Source organism: Notolabrus celidotus, chromosome 1, assembly GCF_009762535.1.
Source record: "Notolabrus celidotus isolate fNotCel1 chromosome 1, fNotCel1.pri, whole genome shotgun sequence".
Lineage (NCBI taxonomy): Eukaryota > Metazoa > Chordata > Actinopteri > Labriformes > Labridae > Notolabrus > Notolabrus celidotus.
In genome coordinates, this window is record NC_048272.1 from 3,640,549 (window position 1) to 3,666,844 (window position 26,296).

General features: G+C 37.3%; 1 protein-coding gene across 3 annotated transcripts; it reads right to left on the bottom strand.

The window, feature by feature from the left end:
* Positions 1-307: 307 nt before the first annotated feature.
* On the bottom strand, positions 308-24,367 carry LOC117819000 (natural resistance-associated macrophage protein 2-like). Of its 3 annotated transcripts, XM_034692181.1 has the most exons (17): positions 24,192-24,367; positions 16,420-16,504; positions 14,832-14,968; positions 13,769-13,888; positions 13,407-13,526; positions 13,072-13,178; positions 12,903-12,973; positions 12,749-12,816; positions 12,476-12,631; positions 10,789-10,947; positions 10,124-10,210; positions 9,579-9,698; positions 9,344-9,493; positions 9,145-9,218; positions 7,236-7,389; positions 6,954-7,007; positions 308-2,893 (listed from the first exon to the last, which is right to left on the bottom strand). In XM_034692181.1, the coding sequence occupies exons 2-17, from the start codon at positions 16,451-16,453 to the stop codon at positions 2,822-2,824; spliced, it is 1,683 nt and encodes a 560-aa protein (XP_034548072.1). In that variant the 5' UTR covers positions 16,454-16,504; positions 24,192-24,367; the 3' UTR covers positions 308-2,821. The 3 variants fall into 3 exon arrangements, with proteins under 3 accessions (XP_034548072.1, XP_034548081.1, XP_034548090.1); XM_034692190.1 differs by lacking the exons at positions 16,420-16,504; positions 24,192-24,367 and adding an exon at positions 15,855-15,931; XM_034692199.1 differs by lacking the exons at positions 308-2,893; positions 6,954-7,007; positions 7,236-7,389 and having other exon boundaries at positions 9,141-9,218; positions 24,192-24,356.
* Between the last annotated feature and the right edge of the window lie 1,929 nt (positions 24,368-26,296).

Here is a 26,296-nt window from a genome sequence, read left to right on the forward strand (position 1 = left end):
CACTTCTAATTCCTGTGTAAACCCTTTTAGTTAGTTAGTTAGTTAGTTAGTTAGTTAATTAGTTAGTTAGTTAGTTAGTTAGTTAGTTAGTTAGTTATGATGAAAATGACAACAATTAAACTTTGAGGTAAACAGATAAAGCAGCAGCTGGATAGTAAAACTCCTTGTTTTTCACAGGATATCTTTGAATAAGACCCAACGTACAACTATGAATGTTGTAATAGTCACTAAAAGACTTCACAGAACACATTCACAAATGATAAGGAACTTTGAGGCATGTTATTCAGCGGCATGTTTTTATTTTAAAAAAAAAGTTTAAAATGTAACAGAGATGGCATTTAATTTAAACATGTCTGGTCACAACACTACTATGTTAGTCAAGTCATAACACTGAATCATATGGTACAATAATAACATTTAATCAAACTTACAATACAGTAAGGTACCACGTTCCTGGCTGGTCATGGGAATAATCATATCAGCAAGTGTTCCCAAATTCAGACACTTTCTCATATTCAAAGTTAAAAGTAAAGTAATCAATCAAAAAATGGAATTAGGGGTAAATTCTTTACTGATTTCAGTTTATATCACAGCCTGAGGTTCATATGGAGGGAGATCCTATCTTACAGTCTTAAACAGAATGATTTTGCACTAGGGAAGGTTCAGTTATAATAACCGTATGTTAACTGATGTAATCCCTTTAGCAGCCCTTTAAAATGGAAACATATTTTGTCAACAAGCTGATGATGTCAACTTTTATGCTTTCAATAACAATTTGGACTGTTTCTTATTGTAATCAGGATCTTTAAATTAAAAGTGTTATTTGTATAAAGAATGTTGGTAATCACATGTGAAGATAATAATTTATGCAAATAAATATATATAAATGTTCTGCAGAAAAGCTTTCAGAAAGTGTGATGGCAAATAGAGAACACAATGGCAAAAAGAACATTTGAAATAATTAGTCTTTTAAGAAGGCTGCTCTCAGCCTAATTGTACCTATTCCACTTAATGTACTCGTGGAGTTGTTCCACCTACAACAATGAGATATTATTGTAGAAGATAGTTATTGTTTCCATCTGAATAATAACAAGGCACAGTAGAGAGTACAGGAGGCACTTTGGTGGTCTGGTTTGAAAATGTAAAAGTGCAGTTAAATATTTGGTCAAAGAAAAGTCTGTTTGATCTATCAGCCAATAGAAGCCCAATCATAACTTTCAAGGGTTTTTAGTGTCGCTTTATATATAAATATTTTTAATCACATATCACAATCTGTCTACTGTATTCTTTTTTTTTTGTTCTCCACACTGTTATTGAAGTGCTTATTTTTAATAATAAAAAAATACTCACTACAATAATTTTTGAAATGACATCCTCCTTTTTTTCTATAACAGTGTGCACTTTGAATATATCACACATACCACAAATTTGGCATACTTAAGTTAATGTTCTACTGCTATGAAAGCTGAAGCTTAATTAAATAAGAAAAACATTATATTCTCTAAAACTGCATACAAACAAAAATAAACTACACATAAATAAACAGTCAAATAAAACAATAGAACATAAAAGAAAACAATCTAAAGCAAAATTAACTAAGCTTAATGAAAAGTACTTAAAAAAATAAATAAGTAAATAGTTGAAACCTAATGATTATACTCTCATGTGAGGCAACAGATAAGAGACACACTCAGAAACACTAAGCTGATAGGAGTATCTCTTTTTGCTACAACTGCAGATGAATGACCCCAAATCAATGCTGATGTAATCATGTGTTGAGAGAAGTAAATTTTTCTTTTAGCCTTCTGTTTGTCTCTGCTGCCTCTGTGTCTTTTGGATACTTTAAACTAGGATCACTAAAGCAGTTTTTAACTCACTTACTTTTAAGTAGCAAAACCTTTCAGTACATCTCTACAAAAGATTTGTAAATACATTGGCACACCTCGTCTCCAGAAACAGAAACTTCAAGACTGTAAATCAGACTGCAAATGTGCATATAAAACTGCACATTAAACTGTAATTTTACACATAGAAAAGTGTGTCTTATCATGCATAAGTGCATGGTAGGTATACTGTTGTTCAAAATGTTGACTATTACACCTGTATAGTCTGACATAAACCGGTAGATGAATTTCACCTTCAAAATGAACAGAATAATTAGTGTTTGGTCCCACCAAACGTTCCACAGTTTTGATATTTTAAGTTTAATTTATAAATCACACAGCAGTGACATCAGGCTACTTAAATATTCTCATGTTGTGCTGATCAGCTGATGTGACAAGATCTGATCAATTTGTCATGAGCTACACCAGGAAGACACTCAGTATGTAAGCGCACTCACATAAAACACCAGCCTACCTTGAACCCAAGGGACCATAATACAGATCCTGCTGGGTGAAAAAACAGCCGGCTGTGTCTCTGAATTCAAGAGTTTGGAAACTTTTGTTATTTTACAAAATAAAGAGTCTGGTTAGCACCTACTTTCACAAGTCATGCTGCCTTTTAGACAAAAACATGATGCATTGGACCTCAAGGTGTTATTGGTTCATCCATGCTTAAGATAACTCTGTCACAGTTACAGGATCTGAACTGTGAGACATTTCCCACATATTTAACCATTGTTTAAATAAATATTATTTAGCTGCAGTTGCAGAGGCATTCGTGATAGAAAAAAAATGCCATCATTCATTCATCCAGCATAACAGACATCTGTGTGCGCTGTAAGTGCACTTTAAATGTATTTAAGGCACAGAGAGGTGAAGACAAACACATACTGGCCAAACTTTGATGGTCCCACGCTGCAGGCAGCTCATACGAGCTTTTATCTCTCAACCATCATGTCAGCATCCATGTCGTTGAGTAAGTAAATATCCGTGTGCCGCGACAGTCCCAACTGTTTGTGAAGCAGAGACAAGAGAAGTGTGATTGGTGAGAGATGTGTTAGGATACTGCAATAGGCTTAGCATCATTTTATTATTACATAATAACAATTTCAATAGACGAAAGATGATTTTCACATAATTTTGACACATTTTTAACTGCAACACACTGATACATGATTTTTCATTGAAAACTGAGAATGGAAATTAATTAAATAATGAAGGAAATCCTCTGACAAAAAAGCTGCCTGCTACATTAAAACATTGACCTTATGAAAGCATCCTTCATTCTTTTTTCCAAGGAACATTTACACAGAGACTGCGGGGTATAAAGTGTTAGGGGTTTGCTGTATTGACACTTACATGGTTAGGTGGGAACATCAAAATCAATGATGCATTTTGATCAGAGGCAAACGGGGTTCAATCAGTTCATAATTTGAGTTTACAGATTTATTAAGGGTGCTCACCTTGAGTCACTGTTTACTCAACTCCCCTCATTTAAATCCAGGAAAGTCCTGCAGAAGAGAGGATCTACTGCCTAGCATGAACTTTGTGATTTAAATTTGGCCCTTTGACGCTGTAGTCTTGAAAAGAGGAATGTGTAGTTGCATGGTGTAGTTTCAGTGTATGTAGAGGATTCATCAGTGTATTTTTTACTTGTAATTGTTCATCAATCAACTTAGTTTCAATCAGGTTTCTTTAACACTCCATGTTTTTGCTTTGTTTTTATGTATGCATACATAACAAGAGACATACAACTGATGAGTCCCTCTTTAGACCCTCAGACAGAAGACGCCAACAAATTTTATATGCATTATTTCCCATTTATTTCGAACACATGATGTGCTTTATCCAGTAGCAACAACAGACATTATTCATTTGCTCCTAAAAAGTAGAAATTAGTGATAACTTCATTGCACACTCCTTTAAACTTTACTCTGACAGTACAAATGCCAGAGAGGTATTCATAAGACACTTCATGAACTCACAGTTGTCTAAATAATGTCATCTTACATTTCAGTCACCTCTATGAAAAAGCTGAGGAACTTCATGAACGCTTCTGAGAACTATGAACCAGAGACATGCAGCTGTACCTAATCCACCACAATAAAGTGAACATTTAATACAACAATAACTTGTAGAAGAACCTGAGATCTTTGCAGTGATCACTGTATGAACCAACGTGTGTATTGATCAGTAGGAACATCTTGCTTGGATATTGCTACATTAGGTGCTGCAGTACAGTAAACACAGTCTGTTAACAAAGTTTGAGAGCTTCTTTACTGATTATTTATTTTACAAGTCGAAACAAATCGGACTTAATCTGCAAATCCTAAAATTAATCACCATCTCTGACAATTTATTGCACATTTTTGACAAGCTTTGCTCTCTTTCCCCGCCCACGTTTTCCAGTGTTGCAACATGGTAAATAGACCAGGCTGTGTAAAGGCAGACGATGCTAGCTTAAGTCTCAGCTGTAATCTAATGAGCAGAAATGGCGGCACTTGGCTTCTATTAAAATACAAATGTGAATAAAATCATTTTCCCTTAATATACATTTATAATGTTTAAGTTAAATAGGTTGTGTATCTACAGTAAATGTGTATAGTTTCATATTTGAGTAAAAGAAAAAGCAGATTTAATATTCACTAAGTGTTGAAAGAGGGGAACAAATATTCTCATAAGAAGGTCTGAAATGATTCTTCCAGAGTGGCTCTGCTGTTTAAACTGATGTGCTGCACAAAAACTAGCAAAATATTTTCTACATTTGAATCTGAGCTGACTTTATTGTAGTCTGGTACTTTTGGACTTCAGTTCACAGAACCACTGCCTTCAGTGCTCTAAAAGTAGATCACAGATTGTAAAACCTTCATGGTCTGCATTAACATTTAACCCCACACAAAGCTTGTGATTTGGAGCTACATGTGAACTTCACTTACTCTGTATTTGACATTTTGAGCTTTTTTTGACATTTTTTTTCAGTTCTCCTTAAAACACAGATTTGACTTGACATTAATATGAAAAATGCCTGATGGACAGTTCCTTTCCCTCTTACCAAAGCACTATAGTCTATCAGTTCTCTTTCACAACTGTAATATTACAATACATTCCTGTCATCCCTTCCTCCTTTAGCTTAAAAAAGTGATTTGCTTCTTTAACTAAAGAATAGAAAACAATTCAATATTTATACAGATTATTTCTTTTATCCAACATCTGAAACAACTTCTTCACAGTACAACAACTGAATGGTCTTTCTTTTTCCTTTTACACTGATAAGCTCACTTTAACTTGTTGATCAAACTGAGTTGATGGACAGGGGTGTCTCCAGGGGGTGGCCATGGCCCCCCTTAAAAACTGACTTGCCACCCCAAAATCCTAAACAATGATTGGTATTTGCCTTGTCAGAGTTAAAGTTAAATAAGCAAGCATTTGTTTTACATTTAAATGTAACATACTTTCCTTTTGTCATGTTACATTTTAACTTGAACATCTATTTTATTTAGCCCTTAAAGCTTCAAGCTATGTTCCCACTCTTTTGTGTTACTTTTCAAAGAAAAAAACAAAAAATATACAGGTATAAAACATATTTTTAGATACTTTCATGTTAGTAGTTTAAGTATGAAAAGTGGAATAAAAATGCTATTGTGCAAACATACTTAATGCCACCCCTGCAAAAAGTCAGAGCCCCAAATTGGCTCCCCCCAGTCAAAAAACATCTGCTTCCGCTCCTCCGAATCCTCATTACAGAGGCAAAATTAAAGGCTCAGGGGATGAGGCTGCCAACTCATATTTACAGGATACATTTCATTTCATTAGGAAATCTGCTGCTTGGATTTTAAATGGTACACTGCCCAAAAGACAGAATTGATTCCATATTCATGCCAATTTTAGATAAACATGATTTCACACTCCAAAGGCTCTGTCTTCTCATAGACTTGGTTAGATCAGCCTGATGTCTACTGTGGACTGCAGCTGTGACTTCACACGGATGAAGTTAAGTAGATGCATCATTCATGCATGATACTGAAACGCGTCATTTTTACTTCTTGCACAGGTCAGTCAGGAATCAGGTCAACAACATCAAACTAGTTTTTTTCAAATAATTAGGTTCTGGATATCATTTGGTGTTTTTTGGTTAAGGAAGTTGCATTAAATAACCTTCAAATCAGTTACGTAACAATCTCATTCTCTAAAAATTGTCAGGATACTCAGTGAATCAAACTGCTTTGTGGATGAGATAATATGAGGATGTTGAGGTAGACTGCAGTTGGTGTGGTGCAGCTAGCATTAACAGGGATCAATTTAACAACAAAAAAAAGAAGATTAATGTACCAGGTAGAAAGTGAGGTAAGCTGTTACTGAACAATAATTTAGCAAAACTAGTTTGTTTTTTGTTCAAAAAATAATAAAGAACAACCATGACTATATGAGTTAAACCTCAACAGCTCAATCAGTGGGAAATAACAAGCCATTTCCATTTCATATCAAACCAAAGATCTCTGATACAACTTGTATATATCATACTTCAAATTTAAAATCAATCAGGGGAAATCTGAAATTTTGAATCGATCTAATCCTGACTTATAATTAACATTAGTGGGGTTATTCGTTTTCAAATGTGTTCTTGTTTTAAAAAGTCTTCAATCATAAAAGAATCTGCGCAAAAGCTTAACCTCCAATTGATCCTGCATTGTTCTCACCATGACAGCCAAAGCGTGTGACAAACAGAGACTGTCAGGGTGTGATGTGTTTGTTTTTACTAAGATGGAGCAACAAAGGAAGGTCTTTTTTTTTTAGTTAACATATGACGAAATGGAAAATTGTATTTATAGTTTTAGATGTCTTAACTCGTGTACCGGAAAAGCACCAAACTGTGACATCCAGACCTATACAAAGTACACATTTAGCAGGTATTGTGCTCTTGAGATCCTACATGATCTAGCAGAGTCCTTGTTCAGTACATGGCTCAGAGTCCCCGAGAGGAAAGAGGAATGCTGGTGGTTAGTGTCCTGTTCAGCTCTACGAGTCCGACTCAAACTGCTCCTCTATTAACACAGCAGGTCGCTTGCTTACCCTGCTGCCAAAGTCCAGACAGGAAACTCCCAAGGCAACCAAGCAGTACCAAGCCTGCAGACAAGACAGAGAGGAAAGATGTCGACATGCTACAAGGTCTGTGTACACGTGTTCAAGAAATCTGTTGTGCACAAAACAATGATAAGACAGTAGCCTTGAGCACAAACACTGAATTGCATTCTCCATAGAGTATTCAAACACTGAAACCATGCAAAACCACATTTGATTCAATATTTTAATGAGTGTGTTACTTGAACAAAAATGTGCAATGATATAACTCACCAGGTAGGCGACAAAACACAGGTAGGCCACGGAGAGCAGGGCAGCGACAACGTAGAGCAGCGTGCTCCCCAGTGTTGTGACGTAAACCACCACGAAGTACATGTTGATTGCACAAACCACCAAGACAACAACGCCTCCAGAAATCTTCCACACCCTAAAGACACAGACAGTTTATCTGACCATTGAGAAATTATGTTTTTCACCTCCAGTGACGTATACTGAGTAAATTCCCATTTTGCACAATTCAATCTTGGTCAATCGACTGGCTTCAGTCTCTTTAGCAACCTGACAAAATCAAATATACAAAAGACTGAGTAATTGGTTTGTAATTGATTTATCAATGAATGACAACACTCATCTCTAACAACATATTGAACATATGGCTGTCAGACTGACAAAGACCAGGGCCATGAGCATGCCTACTAAGCATAAACAACAATAAACATGGCGAGCGGTACCGGGGTGATTGAGAGAAAATCAAGAAAAAACACATTTTCAGAAGAAGAAGAAATGGACAATTCATTACAAGAATAAAGAATGAACAAACAGCTATTATTAACAAGTCAATCTTCAAAGATAACAAACAAGGAGAAAGGGAAAGTTTGGCTTCAGATCTTGAACCGGGTAAATGCATGTGATGTTTCTGAGCGCACAGTAGAAGACCTACAAAATAAAACAGGTGCTGTAATCCTGCCATTAGCACCTGGAATGGTGGGGTCTACTGCCATTAAATTTAATGCTATGTTGGGGCGTTAACCTGGCTCATGCAGACCGCGAATCCATTTCTTTTTACCATTTGACTCCATAAAAAGTCCATCAGACGGCTGCAGCTCATACAGAATGCTGCTGCTCGGGTCCTAACAAGGACCAAGAATGTAGACCACATCACTCCAGTTCTTAGATCTCTACACTGGCTTCCTGTCTGTCAGAGAATAGACTTTAAAATCCTGCTGATGGTTTATAAAGCACTGAATGGTTTAGGCCCAAAATACATTGCTGAACCACCTCGACCTCTGAGGTCATCAGGTACTGGTCTGCTTTCAGTCCCTAGAGTCAGAACGAAACATGGTGAAGCAGCGTTTAGTCATTATGCACCACATATCTGGAACACACTCCCTGAAAGCTGTAGGTCTGCTCCAACTCTCACCTCTTTTAAATCAAAGACTAAGACTTTTTTATTTGCCACTGCCTTCCTATCTTAGCTCATTTTAACTCACTTTAAATTAAAATTTTAACGTAATTTTTAATATATTTCTAATTTTCTGTTTTATCATATTTGTCATTTTAATTGTGTTTTTTTATGCCTGTCTGAATGTCTCCAATGCTTTTAATGTTTTAATGTAAAGCACATTGAGTTGCGCTACACAAATAAAGCTGCCTTGCCTTGCCTAGTACAAACGGGCTGTTTCATCGCTAATGGCTGGACATGAATACAGGCCCTGGCCTCTTACTCTATTTTAAGTTGGTTTGACTTTTAACCTAAAACAAATCCTAAAAAAAGTCACAAGCTGTCGTCTCTGATGGACATTTGTTTTTCTCTATATATTCTTGTTAAATTCTTGTATTGTACACCTTTTTGTTTGCTTCTGTAACTCCATGAATTTTCCTGTTGTGGGACGAATAAAAGAGTTTCTTATCTGATCTTATCTCAATTCTGTCTGTTAACTGTTTTTGTCTTACAATTCTTAACAATGAGGGATCTGACTCTCCAATCTTTAATCTATTAGTCCAAGAAGTTTATAATGGTCTGCATTAACAATTAACATAATACAAACAGCTTGGGGAGAAGAACTAACATTATGTAATCCAGAGGTATGATAAAGTCAATTATGAAAAATGACCACAAAGGAAAGACAAGAGATAGAAAAAAACATAAGAGTGAGTTTAAAAAAGTATACTCATCACTCACAATCCGTTTGCAAAGTCGTTCATTATGGAGGTCAGACTGGTGAATGTCAGGATTGGGATCAATGCAAATGGAAGCTGTTGAACATGAATTGGAAAGTGATTATTTTACAGGATACAATATAGTAATATAGGAGGAGCTTATTAATGAAGTTTATTGACAGAATTAATTTTCAGTTCTCCGTGAAGTGTTTGATCCTGACCTGCATGCTTTGAAGCACGTTGAGGAAGTCGTTCATCCCTGTTAGATGCTGAACATCCTGGAAAATGGCCACCAGCAGAGTGGGCGTGATGGCGATGGAGCGGGTCAGCAGCACCCGAGCAAACCGGGACCACTTAAGATTCAGGAAACCCTGAGCAAACATCAAAGTAAACCATGAGCACCAAAACATTTGTTTCAATACATTTTCGAGGTTTATTACTAATAGTTATTCTTACCTCCATAACAAACTGCCCAGAGTAAGTGCCTGTCATTGTGGAACTTTGTCCTGCTGCCAAGATCCCAATTGCCCAGATATAGAGGGCCGCAGGGCCAAAGAAACATCCAAGGACAACTCCCTGAGGAAAGATAATGACAGAGCTGATTTAGCCGCTCTCTCTCTCTTTTCATCAATACATTCATGAAATAGTTAAATATGTTGCAATGAGCAACATAAACACATAAAACATACACACATTTGACAGAGAAATGGACTCCAATGACGGCATATAGGACACAGTTAACTCTCCTAATTTAATCTTCAATGGAGGTCATCAGCTAGAATAACTGAAAACACTTTGTGTGTGTGGAACCTTTAAGAAGAGGCTGTTACAAATGGCCTGGCAATAAATGAAATGAAAACAGCATTGAATTTTCTTTTTATCCCACCCTATATTTTTCTTCTTTTTTTACTCATTATATCAATAATGACTAAATACAATACGTTATAATAGCATGTTTATTATTCCACAGTGACATGGAGATGTTATGATGATACACGTACCCCTTTGTAGATGTCCACCTCCAGTGTATCGTTGTTTAAAGGGAAAAGATCTGTGTGAGGGAAGCCGGTTGCATTACACTCTTGATTCTGCAACAGGGGACACAATCACACAATGAGCCTCAAGCCAAGACTCTGCATATTGTCTAGACCGTGTTCCAAATTATTATGCAAGTTGCATTTTTGTGAATATCTTAAAAACTATGACAACAGCCATTTTCATATTTATTAGGAAGTCAGATAGTGAATATATTTCTTCAACTGTGTTGTTAAAATTATGCTTTCAATAAATTATCGTAAATATTATTATTTTTAATCAATAGAATGTTTAAAATGGTGTGTAGTTTTTAATTTTCTCAAGTTATATGCTCTCATCACCAACTTGCATAATAATTTGGCACGCTCATTTCTGCAGATTCTGCATTTATTTAAAAATACAGCCAACATACTTTGAAAAGCATCATTTTAACCACACAGTTGAAGAAATATATTCACTATCTGACTTCTTCACACATTTGAAAATGACTGTTGACAGTTTTTAAAATATTCACAAAAATGCAACTTGCATAATAATTTGGAACACGGTGTATGTGCTAAAAGCACCCATCAGAAAATGAAACCAGTTTAAACATGACCACACGTTTCAGCAATCAACACTGTTCACCCACCACTTCCATGTTGGTCTTATTGTAGAAGGCCTCAGCAAAGACTGCAACAACGAAGACGTTTATGAGGAAGGAGATAAAAAGAGCGATAGTAGACTCGATGAAGTAGTACTTGTTCGCTTCCTTTACTTCCCTCTTATTTTTGCGATCAATATCCCGAGACTTCATGAGGAAATAAAAAGAACAACACATTAATTTCATAACAGTTTTCAGTTTTTAATGTGTGTAAAAAAATGCATCATACTGCTACACATATTGTTTAATTTCTAAGAGTCTAAAACTGGCAGACATGCTACAATTGATTTTGACTTCTCAGTATTTGAGAACTTGACTGTATTTGTTGGAAAATCATGAATGAAAACAAATGGGAATACTAACATTCAATATTTACTGAGAGATGTTTCAGGACAATTAGACCATTATTAATCTTTTCCTTTTAAAGGTGACATATCATGCAACCCCCCGAGAATGAAAAAAATCCATTCTGCCCCTGTTTTGATTTCTACACCTTTCTGTAAATGTGTGTGAAACGAGCCGTTTCAGACTTCCGTGTTTTTGTTACGTAACAACAATATCCGGTCTGTCACGGAGTCAGAGCTCAGAGCTTGTTCAGCCCATAGACTGTATAAAATAATACTGAATCCCCCCTCCGTTTTTCATTACCTGCACAAATGTGTGCTAACAAGGAGCTTAGGAGGGAGGCATGCTAGTTGTAGGCTGTCTTAATAAACACAGAGGTCGGTTTTACTCCCCACGTCTGCAGATTTGAAGATCTAGTGGATGATTTTTATTTATCATGGATAAGTGCTAGCGCTAGTTAGCATAGCTACATAGCTACAAGTCGTAGCTGTAGCTGTGTAGCAAGACACAATCCTTCAGAAAAGGTCCCGCTGCCTTTCTGGCAGAGGTCGGTTTTACTCCCCACGTCTGCAGATTTGAAGATATAGTGGATGATTTTTATTTGTCATGGATAAGTGCTAGCGCTAATTAGCATAGCCACATAGCTAAATGTTCATAGCTGTAGCTGTAGCTGTGTACCAAGATACACGTCGACATACTGACAAATAAAACAACAAGAAACACTAAATCTGTGACCAATCCTTCATAAAAGGTCCTGCTGCCTTTCTGGTAGAGGTCGGTTTTACTCCCCACGTCTGCAGATTTGAAGATCTAGTGGATGACTTTTATTTATCATGGATAAGTGCTAGCGCTAGTTAGCATAGCCACATAGCTACATGTTCGTAGCTGTGTACCAAGACACGTCGACATACTGATAAATAAAACAACAAGAAACACTAAATCTGTGACCAATCGTTCAGAAAGTTCCTGCTGCAGGCGCCTCTCCGTCAGGATCAGATTCTGGATCAGATTCAGAGGCTTGAAGTAACGTGATCTCTGAGCAGCCGTGTATATTCAGCCAACATGTAAACATTAGATCAACGTGCTGGAGAGCCGAGGCACATCCACTTCCTGAGGGGGCGTGGTCAGAGAGAAAACAGAGTGTTCTGAGGAGGACTGAAGAAGATGGCTTTTCAGGCATGCCAAAATCTGATTTCAAAGTGGTTTTTTGAGCATAAACTTTAAAGACATGTTTTGGGAACCTCTTAGACCAATATATATTGATGAAAAAAGCGTGATATGTCACCTTTAAGTCTTTCCCATTGCATATGTCAACAAATACATTACTCACCTTGACTAGTGCAGAGTGCAAGTAGATGTTGTGTGGCATGATGACGGCACCCACTATTCCAACAGCCTGTGTCAGCTGAACATGCCCACAGCCAGAGCAGTACGGTACAAACATCCCCTTCAGCACTTCCGCTTGGTCTGGCTTTACCAGAACATACTACACAGGCAACACAAAAGTCCACGTCATTGCCTCATTCATGGTTTTTTTTAGCAAATATTCTGCCTTTCCTCAAGAAACACTTGCATTAAACTGGGAATTTGTGAGGGGCATTACCTCATAACCGAAGCTAAGAGCCATTGTGGTGATGAGTATGCCAAAGAAAGCTTCAAGTTTCCTCAGACCTAGGATGACAAACAAAGTTTATTAACACTGTGAGTGCACAGCTTTTTAGACACCTACTGATAAGTAAGTTTTATGACATCCATACCATATTTGTCGAGAAAGAGGAACACAAATGTGTCTGTGATGGTGATAAGGACTCCAGCCCACAAGGGAATCCTGTGGGACAAGCAGGAGAAATGTCAGAACATATTTCTATACAAGTTGTTTTTCAAGTGTTGCATTAACTTTTAATAGACAGGTGGTAAAGACAGTACCTTCCCACTGACAAGAGGTTGAAAGCGATGGCACAGCCAATGACCTCCTGCATGTCTGAGCCAATAATTGCCAGTTCCACCATTAACCAAAGTATGATCCGAGGAACCTGAAAAAATATAAAAGTATAAAATTAAAATATTGAAATAAAAATCTTTTCACTGAGCAGAGTTTTATTATCTTGTCAGAAACAGCAACAGTCCTCATCTTGTAAAAAATGTTGGGTTATGATTCAAATCAAAATGGAACACAGACTGGTTTTAGAAATACATCCCTGCATCAAATACAAATTCAACAAGACAATGATAGTTCAGTGATGGAGGTAACTAAAGCTCACTGTGGGGTATTGGCGGTTGCAGACTTCAGCCAGGTGCATCCCGGTGACGACCCCCAGGCGTGCAGCTAACCTCTGCAACAGCAGCCCAATAATGGTGGCTCCAAGGAGCACCCATAGGAGCTGAGTGGAAATGATAAAATTGAGGGACAAAATAGCAGAAATGAGACTTCTTAGATTAAAAATGAACATTAGTTTTTCATAACACGATCAATGTTCTTCTGATGGAGAAACGTAAAAGACAAGACACACACAAGTAAACAGAACATCAAAAATTACTTCCTCCTAACAAAATGAGAAAAAAGGAAAACAAAACTAGCCTGTGATTCAATGTATTATCCAAGGGCCAGGCTGATATATATTACCTTAAAACCAGCTTTAGCTCCAGACTGCAGGTCAGACTCGATGTTACCTGGATCCAAGTAAGCAATGCTCATCAAAAACCCTGGTCCAGTGAAGGCCCAGAGCTTACGGAAACTGAACACCTGATAATAGATAAGCAGCATATCATGAATATTTCTGATTTTGTTATTTCATTAATATAAAAATTGGCTCAGTAATCATTTAAATGTTTTGTAAATCAGGCATCAAATCATAATAAAGTGTAGAAATAAACGATAATAATAGTAATACATTTTATTTATAAAGCGCTTTTCTAAAAACTCAAAAACGCTGCACAAAGGATAAAACATCATATAAAACAGAATAATAAAAACATGAATAAAATAAAATTTAAAAGCAGTCATACGTTAAAAGCAGTTCTAAATAGGTGGGTTTTGGTGAGTGATTTGAAGGTGGACAGGTTGGGGCAGGTTCTAATGTTAAGTGGTAAGGCGTTCCAGAGGGTGGGGGCGGCGATAGAGAAAGCTCTGTCCCCCCAGGTTCGGCGCTTGGTGTCAGGTCGTAGGGAGAGGAGGTGGGTGTTGGAGGATCGGAGGTTACAGGAGGGGGTGTGGTGGTGGAGCAGATCGGTGAGGTAAGAGGGGGCCTGGTTATGGAGGAGGATTTTAAAATGTATGCACTGTTTTAAAGGGAGCCAGTGGAGGTTTTGGAGGACAGGGGTGATGTGGTCGCGGATGTGGGTGAGCAGGCAGGCGGCAGAGTTCTGGATATATTGTAGTTTGTTGAGTTGTTTTGAAGGAAGGCCGTAGAATATGCTATTACAGTAGTCTAGTCTGGAAGTAAGAAAGGCTTGGATCAGGGTTTCAGCGGTGGAAAAGGAGAGAGACGGACAGAGATGGGCGATATTTTTAAGGTGGAAGAAGGTGGTTTTGGTGATGTGCTTGATGTGCTGTTCCAGAGTGAGATGGGAGTCAAAAATGATACCGAGGTTGTGAACATGTGAGGACGGAGTGAGGGAAGCATTGTACCTAAACTGGATACCTAAACTTTAAGTTTGCTTCCTAAAAACTGTGCCATGATGAGTACCTGGTCGATGTTCCCAGGAATGGGCACCTTCTCTTCAAAGTATGTGGTGGAGAAGGCTTCGTCCTCCTCCTCAGGTGAGGCAGGAGGTAAGATGGAGCTGTACTTGTTGATTGAGGCATTGTCCTGAGGGGAGTCCTCTGACAAAACCACAGAGATTGAAACAGGAAGTGTGATTAGTGACAAGAGAAGCGTGAGAAAGTGAGTCAGATTGAGACAAAGGTGAAGTTGCTGCTGTGAGGTTGAAGCGTCTTCGGGAAACCATCTTTTAACCTCAAGCTTCTTGTCGTCTTCTGACTGGTTATGATTAACTTTCACCCAACACTTAGTTTCTACTGTGATTGTGAGTGCTGCAGGCCATTCAAAATGATTTGACTGATTCTGTTTCCCCCTCTGATCTCCTCTCAAGAAAAAGTTTTACAAAACAAATCCTCAACCAAATACTCAACTTGTGAAATAAAGCCCGTCAGTGACAAAGTGACACAGGCAGAGTTCAAACCTGACCACACTCAGGAAAGAGTTCTGCGGTTGTTCAAATACATTTAGAGTATTGTGAACAATTTATTCTATAACCAAGAACATTTTTCTGCTTCATACATACATACATCTAAAAATGGCACAAAAACAACTTTATTCATTCCTTTCTTAGAAGTTTTTTTAAGTTAGATTATCTAACACTGCAGCGGCTTTATTAATGAAGCTGCACAAATTTTAAGATTAAGCCAATTTTCCATTTGAATTACCAGATTTAACAAACTGTACCACTGATATGCTACAAACAATTCAACTTCAATTTGGAAACCTCTACAGTAGTGATTAAGTTCAAGAATTTCAACATCTCTTTAATCAGTATGTTGTGACAAAGCAGTGCTTTGCTCAAATCTTCACGTTTTCTTCTAATAAAATAAAAGTGATATACAACAGATCAGTTGTAAACACACAAAACTGGTGAAACACCTGTTACTAGTACTATGATTCCCTAACAAATACTTTAAAGTGTACCATTAAACAATGTGCACTACTCACTCAGGTAGGACTTCTCGTTCATTCCTCTCTTCATCTCAGACTCACTGCCGGTCTTAAAGTCCACGGCTCTCTAACAAGGACTCTGCTTTTGATATGACTCAGCGCTTTATAATCTCCTTTTTTTTTTTCTTGGGCCACATGTCACAACAACATTCTGGCATCATGTCTCTAAAAATGTTCCCAACCGGGGGAGAAGTAAAGAATGCACACCTCAGCACACTTCCCCAACTTGTGCTTGTTGCAGATGACAATAAACCACCACAACAGAATGCCCTACCCTTAACCCTTTGATGAATTGCACAACACAACGGGCAGCAATAAAGTTCACAGAGGACGTGATAAGCATATACAACATACAGATTCTGCTTAACTCTACCTTCTTGGATATATGATTACAGATGTGTCCAGCATTAAACCAAAGTGCTGAGCTTGCAATCATGAAGAGAAAATGGACTTTGGTATAATATTATTCTAAGCACACAGACACAGAACGTGAATCTCATCCTTTACTGAACGCCTATTTGGGAGCATTGAAGTTGATGCTTCTATTATTATAAGAGGTTACCTTCAATGAGGTCTGCGTCTTGCTCAGCTTTCATCAGGGCAAGCTGAGGGATCCCTGGGAACTTGAGGGATAAATATCAGATTCCCTGGAAAAAGAAAACATCAGTTACATAACCTGAAGAAGCATGAAAGACAATACTGTGTAGGGTAAAGCTTCAGCAGTAAAGCAAACAAGTGTGTTAAAAAAGACTTGAGGTTCCCCGCAGTAAGTTCTACATGACCATGCAAAATTTAGTTCAACTTTCCCCCTTAAACAAAAATCATCAACTTTTAAAAATGCACAAGTCATACTTTATGACTAAGCAGAATAAGCAGCATGTGGGAGGTCAATGCTTTAATTTAAAATTATGTCAGGAAACTTTGAGTCAACTTAGGCGCCAGTTTCACTTCAAGTATTTGCGTACTTCCTCTGACACTCAGCCTCATGCACAATTTACCAAACACTTCCTCTTTAACTTTTAACCCAAAGGATTACAATGTAAAACATCCCAGTTTCAGAACATTTAGGAACAGACTGTGCTCTGATGGAAAAACAGAGAGAGAAAGAGAGAAAGAGAAAGAGAGAGAGGGGGGGGGGAGCCCTGTTGAAACCTGCTCTGTCTGCGGCCTCATATGATCCCACAGTCATGTGCTTTCAAACGTTCAAGGTTTCCATCAGGGTGCCACTTCCTCTGGCTCAGAGTAATAAGCATTATCAAAGTGATAAGGTTCAAGGTACTTTGCCCAGTTGCAACGATTGGTTTAATACATTTTTTAAACCAAGTATATTATATATTCATACAATATATATGTAACAAAGTATATTTTAAGGTTCACCTATTCACACCAGCAGAGGCTGCTATGGAAAGCGCCCATCAGTATCAACCAAGCGGCAACCTACGGTCTAAAAATATGAGTCCAATGCGGAAGTGCTAAAAACTGCAGTTCATCAAGGATCCACTTGAGGCTGGCTCTGGAAGTACCAGAAACCACATACACACCCATTCAAAAAAGCTGATCTTTATAGCAGAAATAAACAGCCTGGTACAAAAGACGAGTGTAGGCTGGTTAGCTCAATTTCGAAGATATTTATATTACGAGTCTTCTAATGAGAGGCAGAGCTGACTGGGAACACTGTAGCTGTTGGCTAGGAGGCTCAAACTCCGCCTCTTTACGTCACAGTAGCAACATGGCTGCCGACGACGATTGGCCTCAAAACAGCTCTTCAGAAACAGATGGGTGACGTCACGGATACTATGTCCATATTTTATACAGTCTATGGTATCAACTAATCTTACTCACACTGCCGGCCCAGCCACCAGGGCCACTTAGGGTTAAGTGTCTTGCACAGGGACACCTCAGCATGTGGACAACAAGACCTGGCTGGGATCAAACCCAAAACCTTCCAAGATCAAGAGAAGACAGACTAGCACATGTAAACACCTAATTCCGAATGAAAATGACCATTCCGAATAAAACTTAAATCTGAAGTAAGTGTCTGGTTTATTCCGAATTGAATAATTCCTCGATCATGTATACTTTCATTCCACTTTAAATTAATTCTGGTCGTTCTGCGCATGTTTGTTCCCTTGTCCTGTCGCGTTGACGAACATATTCAGCACTATCGGGCGCATATTCCAGGCTGAGGTAGAGCAGCCGTTGCACTAACCGTTGGCTTTGATTCGCCAAAGTACAGTCTTCCTCCTCCCTTCTCCTGTACTCTATCTCTCTTCTCCTCCTCAGCTGACGAAAGTGAAGCAGTATGTTTGTGTCCAGCTGCTTATTCAAAACTATAATCAAAATCAAAGCGAAAGTTGTGCTTATTGTGTGGTCTTCCATGTTGTAACCGAAAATAAAAGAAGCAGGAACTTGAGTCTGTTTTCTTCCAGTAAACATAAATACGTCACGCCCGCCCCTGTCCAATCAGAACCCTTCCTAACCCCCAGACCTTAAGAGGAATTGTATAAAGACGGTTAAACGTGTTTTCCATGTAAACCTCAATTCGGAATTACTATTTCCATGTAAACGCAAAGGAGAATACTTTAATTCTGAATATCTAATTCTGAGTAATTAATTCTGAATTAAAAAACATCATGTAGCCGTGGCCATTATGTGTTGATTACCATCGGGACATAAAGATCATTTTAACCAGTATGACAGGGCTAGAAGTTTCATACTCTGAGGTCGAGGTATACTTCACTGTTAGCGATGTTAGTCTACTTCACAGTATTTATAGTGTTCACAGAGCTTTAACATCGCAGGTCAACCTAAGCAGCCAGTTGATTTAGCATGCATTTCCAAATTCTTTTAATCGTTGGCATAGAAGATGAAATCTTGTAAAAAAAAAAATAGAAAAAAAGAACTACAAAAATACATGAATGAAAAATAATCTAAAGTGCAATATAAGTCTATAAAACTAATTTTACTGTCAATTTTAAGCATTGTGGAAATTAAAAATATATAATACATATATTAAATTCTAAAATCTAATTTTCCATATCAAAATAACATTGACCAGTAAAAATGTTAATACACTAAATTAGCAGTAGTGGTGCAACGGATCATCGTTGATCCGTGATCCATACGGATGCCTCTCCACGGTTCGGCACGGACGTGGTCCGCGGATCGGTTGATGAAAAAAAAAGGTTGCGCGTCAACTCACTCGTCAAGCGCAGTGGTAGTCATGGCAAGTGAAGGAGCAGAGGAACATTATAACCCTCCTGCATCTTGTAAGTCACATGTATTGGAGCATTTTGGTTTCCCTGTGAAATACAGTGAATGCTGAACAGGGCCGGCTCTTCCAATAGGCAATATAGGCAAATGCTAAGGGCGCCGTGGCCTCTAGGGGGCGCCACAAAAGAGGGAAAAAATACCTTAAATATAATTGTATTAAAACTAGTTATTACTATTAACTCTTCAAATGGAAAAGCTCACATTGATTTAAATGTAAAGCAATGGGGCGACGGCGTCCCCTTTTGTATATATTTTATTTAGTTTTTGTATATAGTTATTGCAGAGTGTAAATGTAGCCTATGCATATAATTTTTGTGAGCAAACTGTGTGGTTATTTAAATTGTTTGATGTTGATTGTTTTATTTGTAATTTATTACTATCATTATTGTTATTATTATTGTTATTATTATTATTATTCACTTATTTACAAGTTTTTATTGTGTAGTTAGGGTATTTATATTTTATTTCATATTTTTTTGTATTTAAGTATGTAAATTTGGTGACATGTTACCTTACAAATTAAAGACATTGATAAAAGCAATGCTATTCGATTTCTTTTGTAAGTGCATGTTAATCGCCGATGGAGGGGGGCGCCATTTAAAATCTCGCCTAGGGCACCACATTGGGTAGAGCCGGCTCTGATGCTGAATGTGCTTGGGCCACGTTATGAAATTCCGTCGCGCACCCACTAGAACAGAGGCCGTCAATACGTGGCCCGCGGGCCGCATCCGGCCGCCTATTTGTGGCCCCCGAACTGTTACTCCTTCACTCTGTGTTTTGGTCGGGTCACCGCGTGTTTACCGGAATTTTTTTCTCCATGTTAGATACGCAGACAGGCTGTTATGGGTCACTTAGAGTCCAATGCTGCGAGTGCAATTTTTAACTTTCACTTTCGTTTATGGAGCGGTTCGCATGTTGGCACTTTGCCAGCTGTAGGACCCTAGAATAATACGGTGTGTTCACAGTTTGCTGCTCAAAGAAAAGTGGACGGTGAAAATCAGCGGTTGAAAGAAGAATGGAGTGAAACTTTTGAAGTTCCTCTGCTCCTTCACTTGCCATGCCATGAAATGCAGTGACTGAGGCAGGACTGGGCCCACAGATAGGGTGCTTTGCACAAGCTGTAAATTTTTGAGTTGAATGTTGTTTTTATTTAATGGGCAAAGTGTTTTACAAAATAAATAGAGGGACAAAGTTGTATTTGTCTTGTCTTCTTTCTTTTTTTTTTTTTTTTGTTGATCCGAAAAATGATCCGATCTGTGACTCAAATCCGTGATACGATCCGAACCGTGAGTTTTTTTATCCGTTGCACCCCTAATTAGCAGTATGACCAGTAGAATGCCCTTGTAGATATCAAAAACTAGAATTAGGGGGTGCTGGTGGCCTAGCGGTCTAAGCGCCCCACATATAGAGGCTACAGTCCTCGTCGCAGGGGTCGCCGGTTCGATTCCCGGCCGGTCGACCATTTCCTGCATGTCTTCCCCCACTCTCTACTCCCCACATTTCCTGTCTCTCTCCACCTGTCCTATAAAATAAAGGCAAAAAGGCCAAAAATATAACTTAAAAAAAAAAAAAAAAAAAAACTAGAATTAGGATTTGTATCAAATGTTAAATTCCCTAGCCATAGATTCAAATGATTTCTGCTTGCAAAATATTTTGTTTTGTCGAGCAGTCAAGTCCAAACAACCACATGCCCTCACACCACCATGAACCAAATCACTCTTATTCCTGTAAAACAATCCTTCCTTTGACAACAGTTTTGCAGTCAGTGACAGTGTACCATCTTATTGCAAGATGAAACATCAGAAGTATTTTATCTTTCTGGGGGAGGGAAGTGGACCACAGGTTCACTCACCCTCTTGTATTATTTTAATCAGCAGGCACAGAGGAATCATTATGTCCTTCCAGCAGACAGTGGAAGTTATCTGGCTTCAATGTTACTGACCACAAATCAAGTCTCATCCTGTGTCAGTGTATATTTTTCTGTATCAGGACTGTTTATAGAGATTAGGGGTCAACCGGTAGTGGTTTTCAGGGCGGATACCAATTACTGGTAGTTTTTGTGACCGATAGCTGATATTATAGACACAATCACGTATTATATTATATAATAACTAAGATGCATTTACAGAAAACTGTAAGTCTTCATGTCAAAATGTACAAGGTGGACCTGTCACTCACAAAAACAGGCCACTTCATGACTAATTACTTTATATGAATATGCACAACTGCAATAAGTGTGAGTTTTTATCTTTGACACTGAACACTGTTTACAGTTCATGTATGTGTTAACCAGTCGAATAAGTGCTCACGTTTTTCACTGAAGTGAAAGGAGCAGTAGTTTTTGGCGAGGTCATTAAGCAAGACAGAGTGGTTAATGGAAACAGACCTAGAGGTAAAGGCACACCGGCAGCAGAGCCAAAGTAGTGCACTTTTTAATCAACTTTATTGGAGATTGGTAAAATAAAACGCCAAAAAAGATGTGCCAAATGCATATTGCCCCCACTGATAGGCCAAGCTGATGATCAGTCGACCAATAAAAAAAGATTACACAGGTTTTAGTATGCAGGCATACTTGGTTAACTGCCTTGTGGAACATAATGGAACATGGTCTAAGCTGTGGACCCTCACACTTTCTCTTTCTTTTTCACAAACATTCCAGAGCTATCTGTCAAGTCTGTTCTGCTTTGATCAAAGTACAGTAGCTTCACTCAGTAGATTTAAAGTATGTCATGTTGCCCTTACTGACCCTATCTTTCTGTTTTACCAGCATCTGAGACATTCTTATGTCTGTCTTTTAAAGTTTGTGAGCTTTAAGTAACTTTAACTACTACTACTCATCTGCATATTTACAACCTGTAAGTCAGGAGCACTAATCTTGTGAAATCTCTGTAGCAACTATGTGGATTTGTTTTTTAAAATAAACTGACACAGATTCCTACCAGCTCAGAAGTGGGTCAAATTAAATCCACATAGGATGTTTAAAACTTTTTGTGCCAGGATGATTTTTGTGGGGAAATAGCAAGACAACGGCATGATTCATGACTTTACTAAATGTTGTAATGTTGGATTTTCTGGGCTAGTTAATTTAAATGACAGAGTAGTGGTAAGCCTAATAAGAAGCCATGTCATTTCGCTACCCATGTAGTGACTTCTCTCAAAGCCCTGGCCTCATCAAAAACCACGGAGGGCTAATCTGCACAGGACAGCTTTCACAATCACTTAATCTATGACAACTCCCTAACCGACCAGTAGCTGTTCTAAATGTTTCTCAAGGATCCCACATGACAAACTCAGAGGATTTCCTGGCTTAATCACAAAGCCTTAGCAGATGATGTTTCATCAGCAACAATATTTGACGAATCTGACAAAAAAAACATAGTTCAAGTCATTTTTTACTGCCTTCACAAGAGGTCTCAGAAGCAGTAGCACCAAAGCAGTAGATCTGCAGCATCCAGCAAAGCTCTGTTCGGCACAGTGAGCATAAAGAATGTAACTTTGCACTCTCAGTCCAACAAGGAAATCATTATTCAAGAACTTGTCTTGTCAAGAACTTGTGTTGTAAAAACTGATCCATCAAGAATATCACTTATTACACAAACATCTTAAAAACATAGCTCAAATGCCTAACTGTGTTCACTTATAAACATGAGTTGCCCAGCGGTAACAAGTGGTATTTAAGGTCCAAACCAACTATTAAAAGCCATATTGAGGCTTAAAGCTATTTTAAGACTGACTCCAGTATATATTTTGTGTTGAATCATTCACTCTTGCTAAAAATAAATTCTTAAAGCAAGTGTCAACATGTTTTTTTTAATTCCAAAGTGATGGATGTACACTTTAGAACTCAAAGAAAGCAAAGTTCTGCTGTGTTCAACAATCTAAAACAAAAAAGAAACATCTTATTATTCTGCAACTCTGATCAGTTCAACAACTGATCTCATTCCAAGTCAATTTAAGAAAGGCATCAGCAGAAAATGTCAACCAGACTGTAAAGAAAACATTACCCAAATCAAACTAACATTACACTTTAAAGTGAATTATATGGTTCATTTTAACAACAGTTGATTACAATTCCCGCAATGACATGAATCAGCAAGTTGATTTGACTTCTCATAATTACTGGAGCCAGGTAGTAAAAGCTGCTGAAGTCTCTGTTTTGTATCACGTGGGTTTTAACATCAGCATGTAGTTAGACATAGAGCTGGGCGATATTGAAAAAGAAGTTATCATGATAAAGTTTTTCATACCAGTCGATATCGATAATCGTCACGATAAATATCAAATCATTATTTCATTTACATTTAAAGGAAGATTTTTTTAAGTTTTAGAAATCAGACAGTTTGTTAGCTTGTATCTGGATTTAGTTCAGGAAGCAGGTTTTTTGTGTGAGATGAGATTTTTGTGATGTTTTAGTTTGTAGATTCTTATTTTTCTCAGATTGAGGTTATTTACATATTTTGCTTTAAATTTACAACAAAGACACATCACATTGTATGCTGTGTATCAGTTATAGAGTATTGTTGTGAGTAGTGCACTCCAGTTTAAGGTTACTATTGATTACAGGCATTTAAATATATGGATTTTTTATCAAACCCTTGTTATATTTATATCATGATAATTCTCATTATTGAATTCTCGCCCAGCCCTAGTCAGACAGCAATTAAACCATGAGTAAATTAATACTCTTTTAATGAATACTGTCAGTAAATATTCAAGGTCTTTCAGGAATTAGTGAGAAGTTTTAACAAAATACATTACAACTTTAAACTTTTGACCTCAAGTCCTAGTGAGTCAGCCACAGATGCTGCTGCAGCTGAACCACTCAGAGAAAATACAAACCAAGCCCACACATGAACCAGGTTGATAAGTAAACAAAAGCAGCCTTGAACACATAAGAAAAAACTCAAACACTTCCAACCTTGGAGCCTTGCCACAAACACTGCCACTGTTGGTGACAATTTACATTACTGCTAATATGTCAGAGCAAGCTAACAGGCTTCCATGATGTCTTATGTGTCCGGTGTGCTAACGTTAGCTTCCAAAGTATGAAAACGCACTTACCTGTGAGAACCTTGTTGAAAGGCAGAAAATGAAGTATTGGGTTTCGACGGTTAAAGTTCCTTTAAAACGGACACGTGTGTTATTTAGAAAGTCGCTTTAGAGCGCATTCTGTGGCGAAATGCTGGCAAAGTCGACTCTTCATGTCAAATGTAAGTAGGAGATAGAAGTGCGCATGTGCAGTAACACTGAAGTGATGTGATTGGTCAAAAGGGGACATACGTCACGTGATTGTGTCTGAAGTTTTCCGTTGGTTTTCCCTACATTTTGCCTGACAGGTACTTAGGTAATGTTAAAGGTCTTATGTTTATTTATTTGCACAATTAAAAGAAAATACAAACAAAAAAATAGCAAAGATAAATAATACAATTTACAGGAAGAGGCAGAAAACTCAGAGAGCTTATTTGAAGCCTCTACCCAAATAGTGTTCTAATATCAAAAATGAATAAAAAAAATACTAAATTGACACATATAAAGACAAAAGTTGATACTAAAAATAAAATAACATAAGAATATACAAATTTAACAATTAATATAAATACAGTTATTATATCAACAGAATTCAAAAGTACAAAATATGAATATGATGTGTATGGACACCTACTCTATGATGAGTATAATTAAGTAACAGTGGTTAAAAGGTTTTTCAAGCATCCTTTATAACATTTCAAAGATAAACAGTTCTTCGCTACATTGGAATAATGTTCCAGAATTTGCTGCCCCTGAAACATATTGAGAATTGACTTCTACAGGTAAAACATTTAGGAGGATGAAGAAATAAAGTTTGATGAGTTGAATAAGAGTGGACCTGTGAATTTAATTTGAAGTAAGAGCGCATCTTAGCTTTGTACAGTTACCAACTATCTTCATCTTGAGAAAATCAAAATTGATTGATACTTTATTCCTACAAACTGACTCAGTGGGTGTTAAATATGGTGGCCCGGAAGGACAAAATGAATTCAAAAAAGATGAAACACTTTTACAAAGTTGGAGACAAATTTACATTTTGGAAAACATTTTTTACATTTTATAAAACAAACTTGCATCAGCAAAACACTTTTACCAAGGCCAAAACAAATTAACATTTAAGAAAACAGATTTAAAAAAAAATAAAAAATACATTTACAAGCGGTGAGACAATTTTACAAATGATGGAACACTTTTAACATTTCTGAAACTACTTTACATTCATTTGTAACGGAAAGGGAATGTACAGAACACCGCAAGTGATCTGATACCAAATGGAGTACCAGTACAGCGTTTAGTCATTATGCACCACATATCTGTAACAAACTCCCTGAAAGCTGTAGGTCCGCTCCAACTTTCAGCTCTTTTAAATCAAAGATTAAGACTTTTTTATTTGACACTGCCTTCCTATCTTAGCTAATTTTAACCCACTTTAAATTAAAATTTTAATGTTACTTTTAATATATTTCTAATTTTTCTTTTCTCTTCTGTGTTTGATTATATTTGTAATTTTAATGATGTTCTGTAAAAGCGTCTGCTAAATTACATTGTAACATTGTAACCTATAATATATATATATATATACAATGCAACAATTCTCCAAGCAGAATTCCATATTTCTATTTATTTTATTATTTAACAACTATTTTTTTAATGTAAAAACTACCTCTGCTACTCACCACTGCACTTGTATCATATTTTTTAGCCTGTACATATTAGTCATGCCTATTTGTTGTTCTTTTGTATTTATAGCTGATGTTATTGTTATTACATTTTTCTTATTTTTATTTTGTATGCCTTATTCTTATGCCTTGTACAAAGAGAGCACAGTTTACCTAAGTCGAATTTCTCTTGTGTTCAAGCATACCTGGCCAATCAAGCTGATTCTGATTCTGATAAACACACACACACACACACACACACACACACACACACACACACACACACACACACACACACACACACACACACACAATAAATCAATAAAAGAAAGAAGCCTACCACAAACAAAAACCAAAAGACGACAGAGGTTGGGGTCATCAATAAATACTTAAAACATGCTTAAAGTTAATGTAAAGTGTAAATTCATGTTGATGTGGCTGATTATAAAAATAACCATAACAATCATGGAACTAATATCA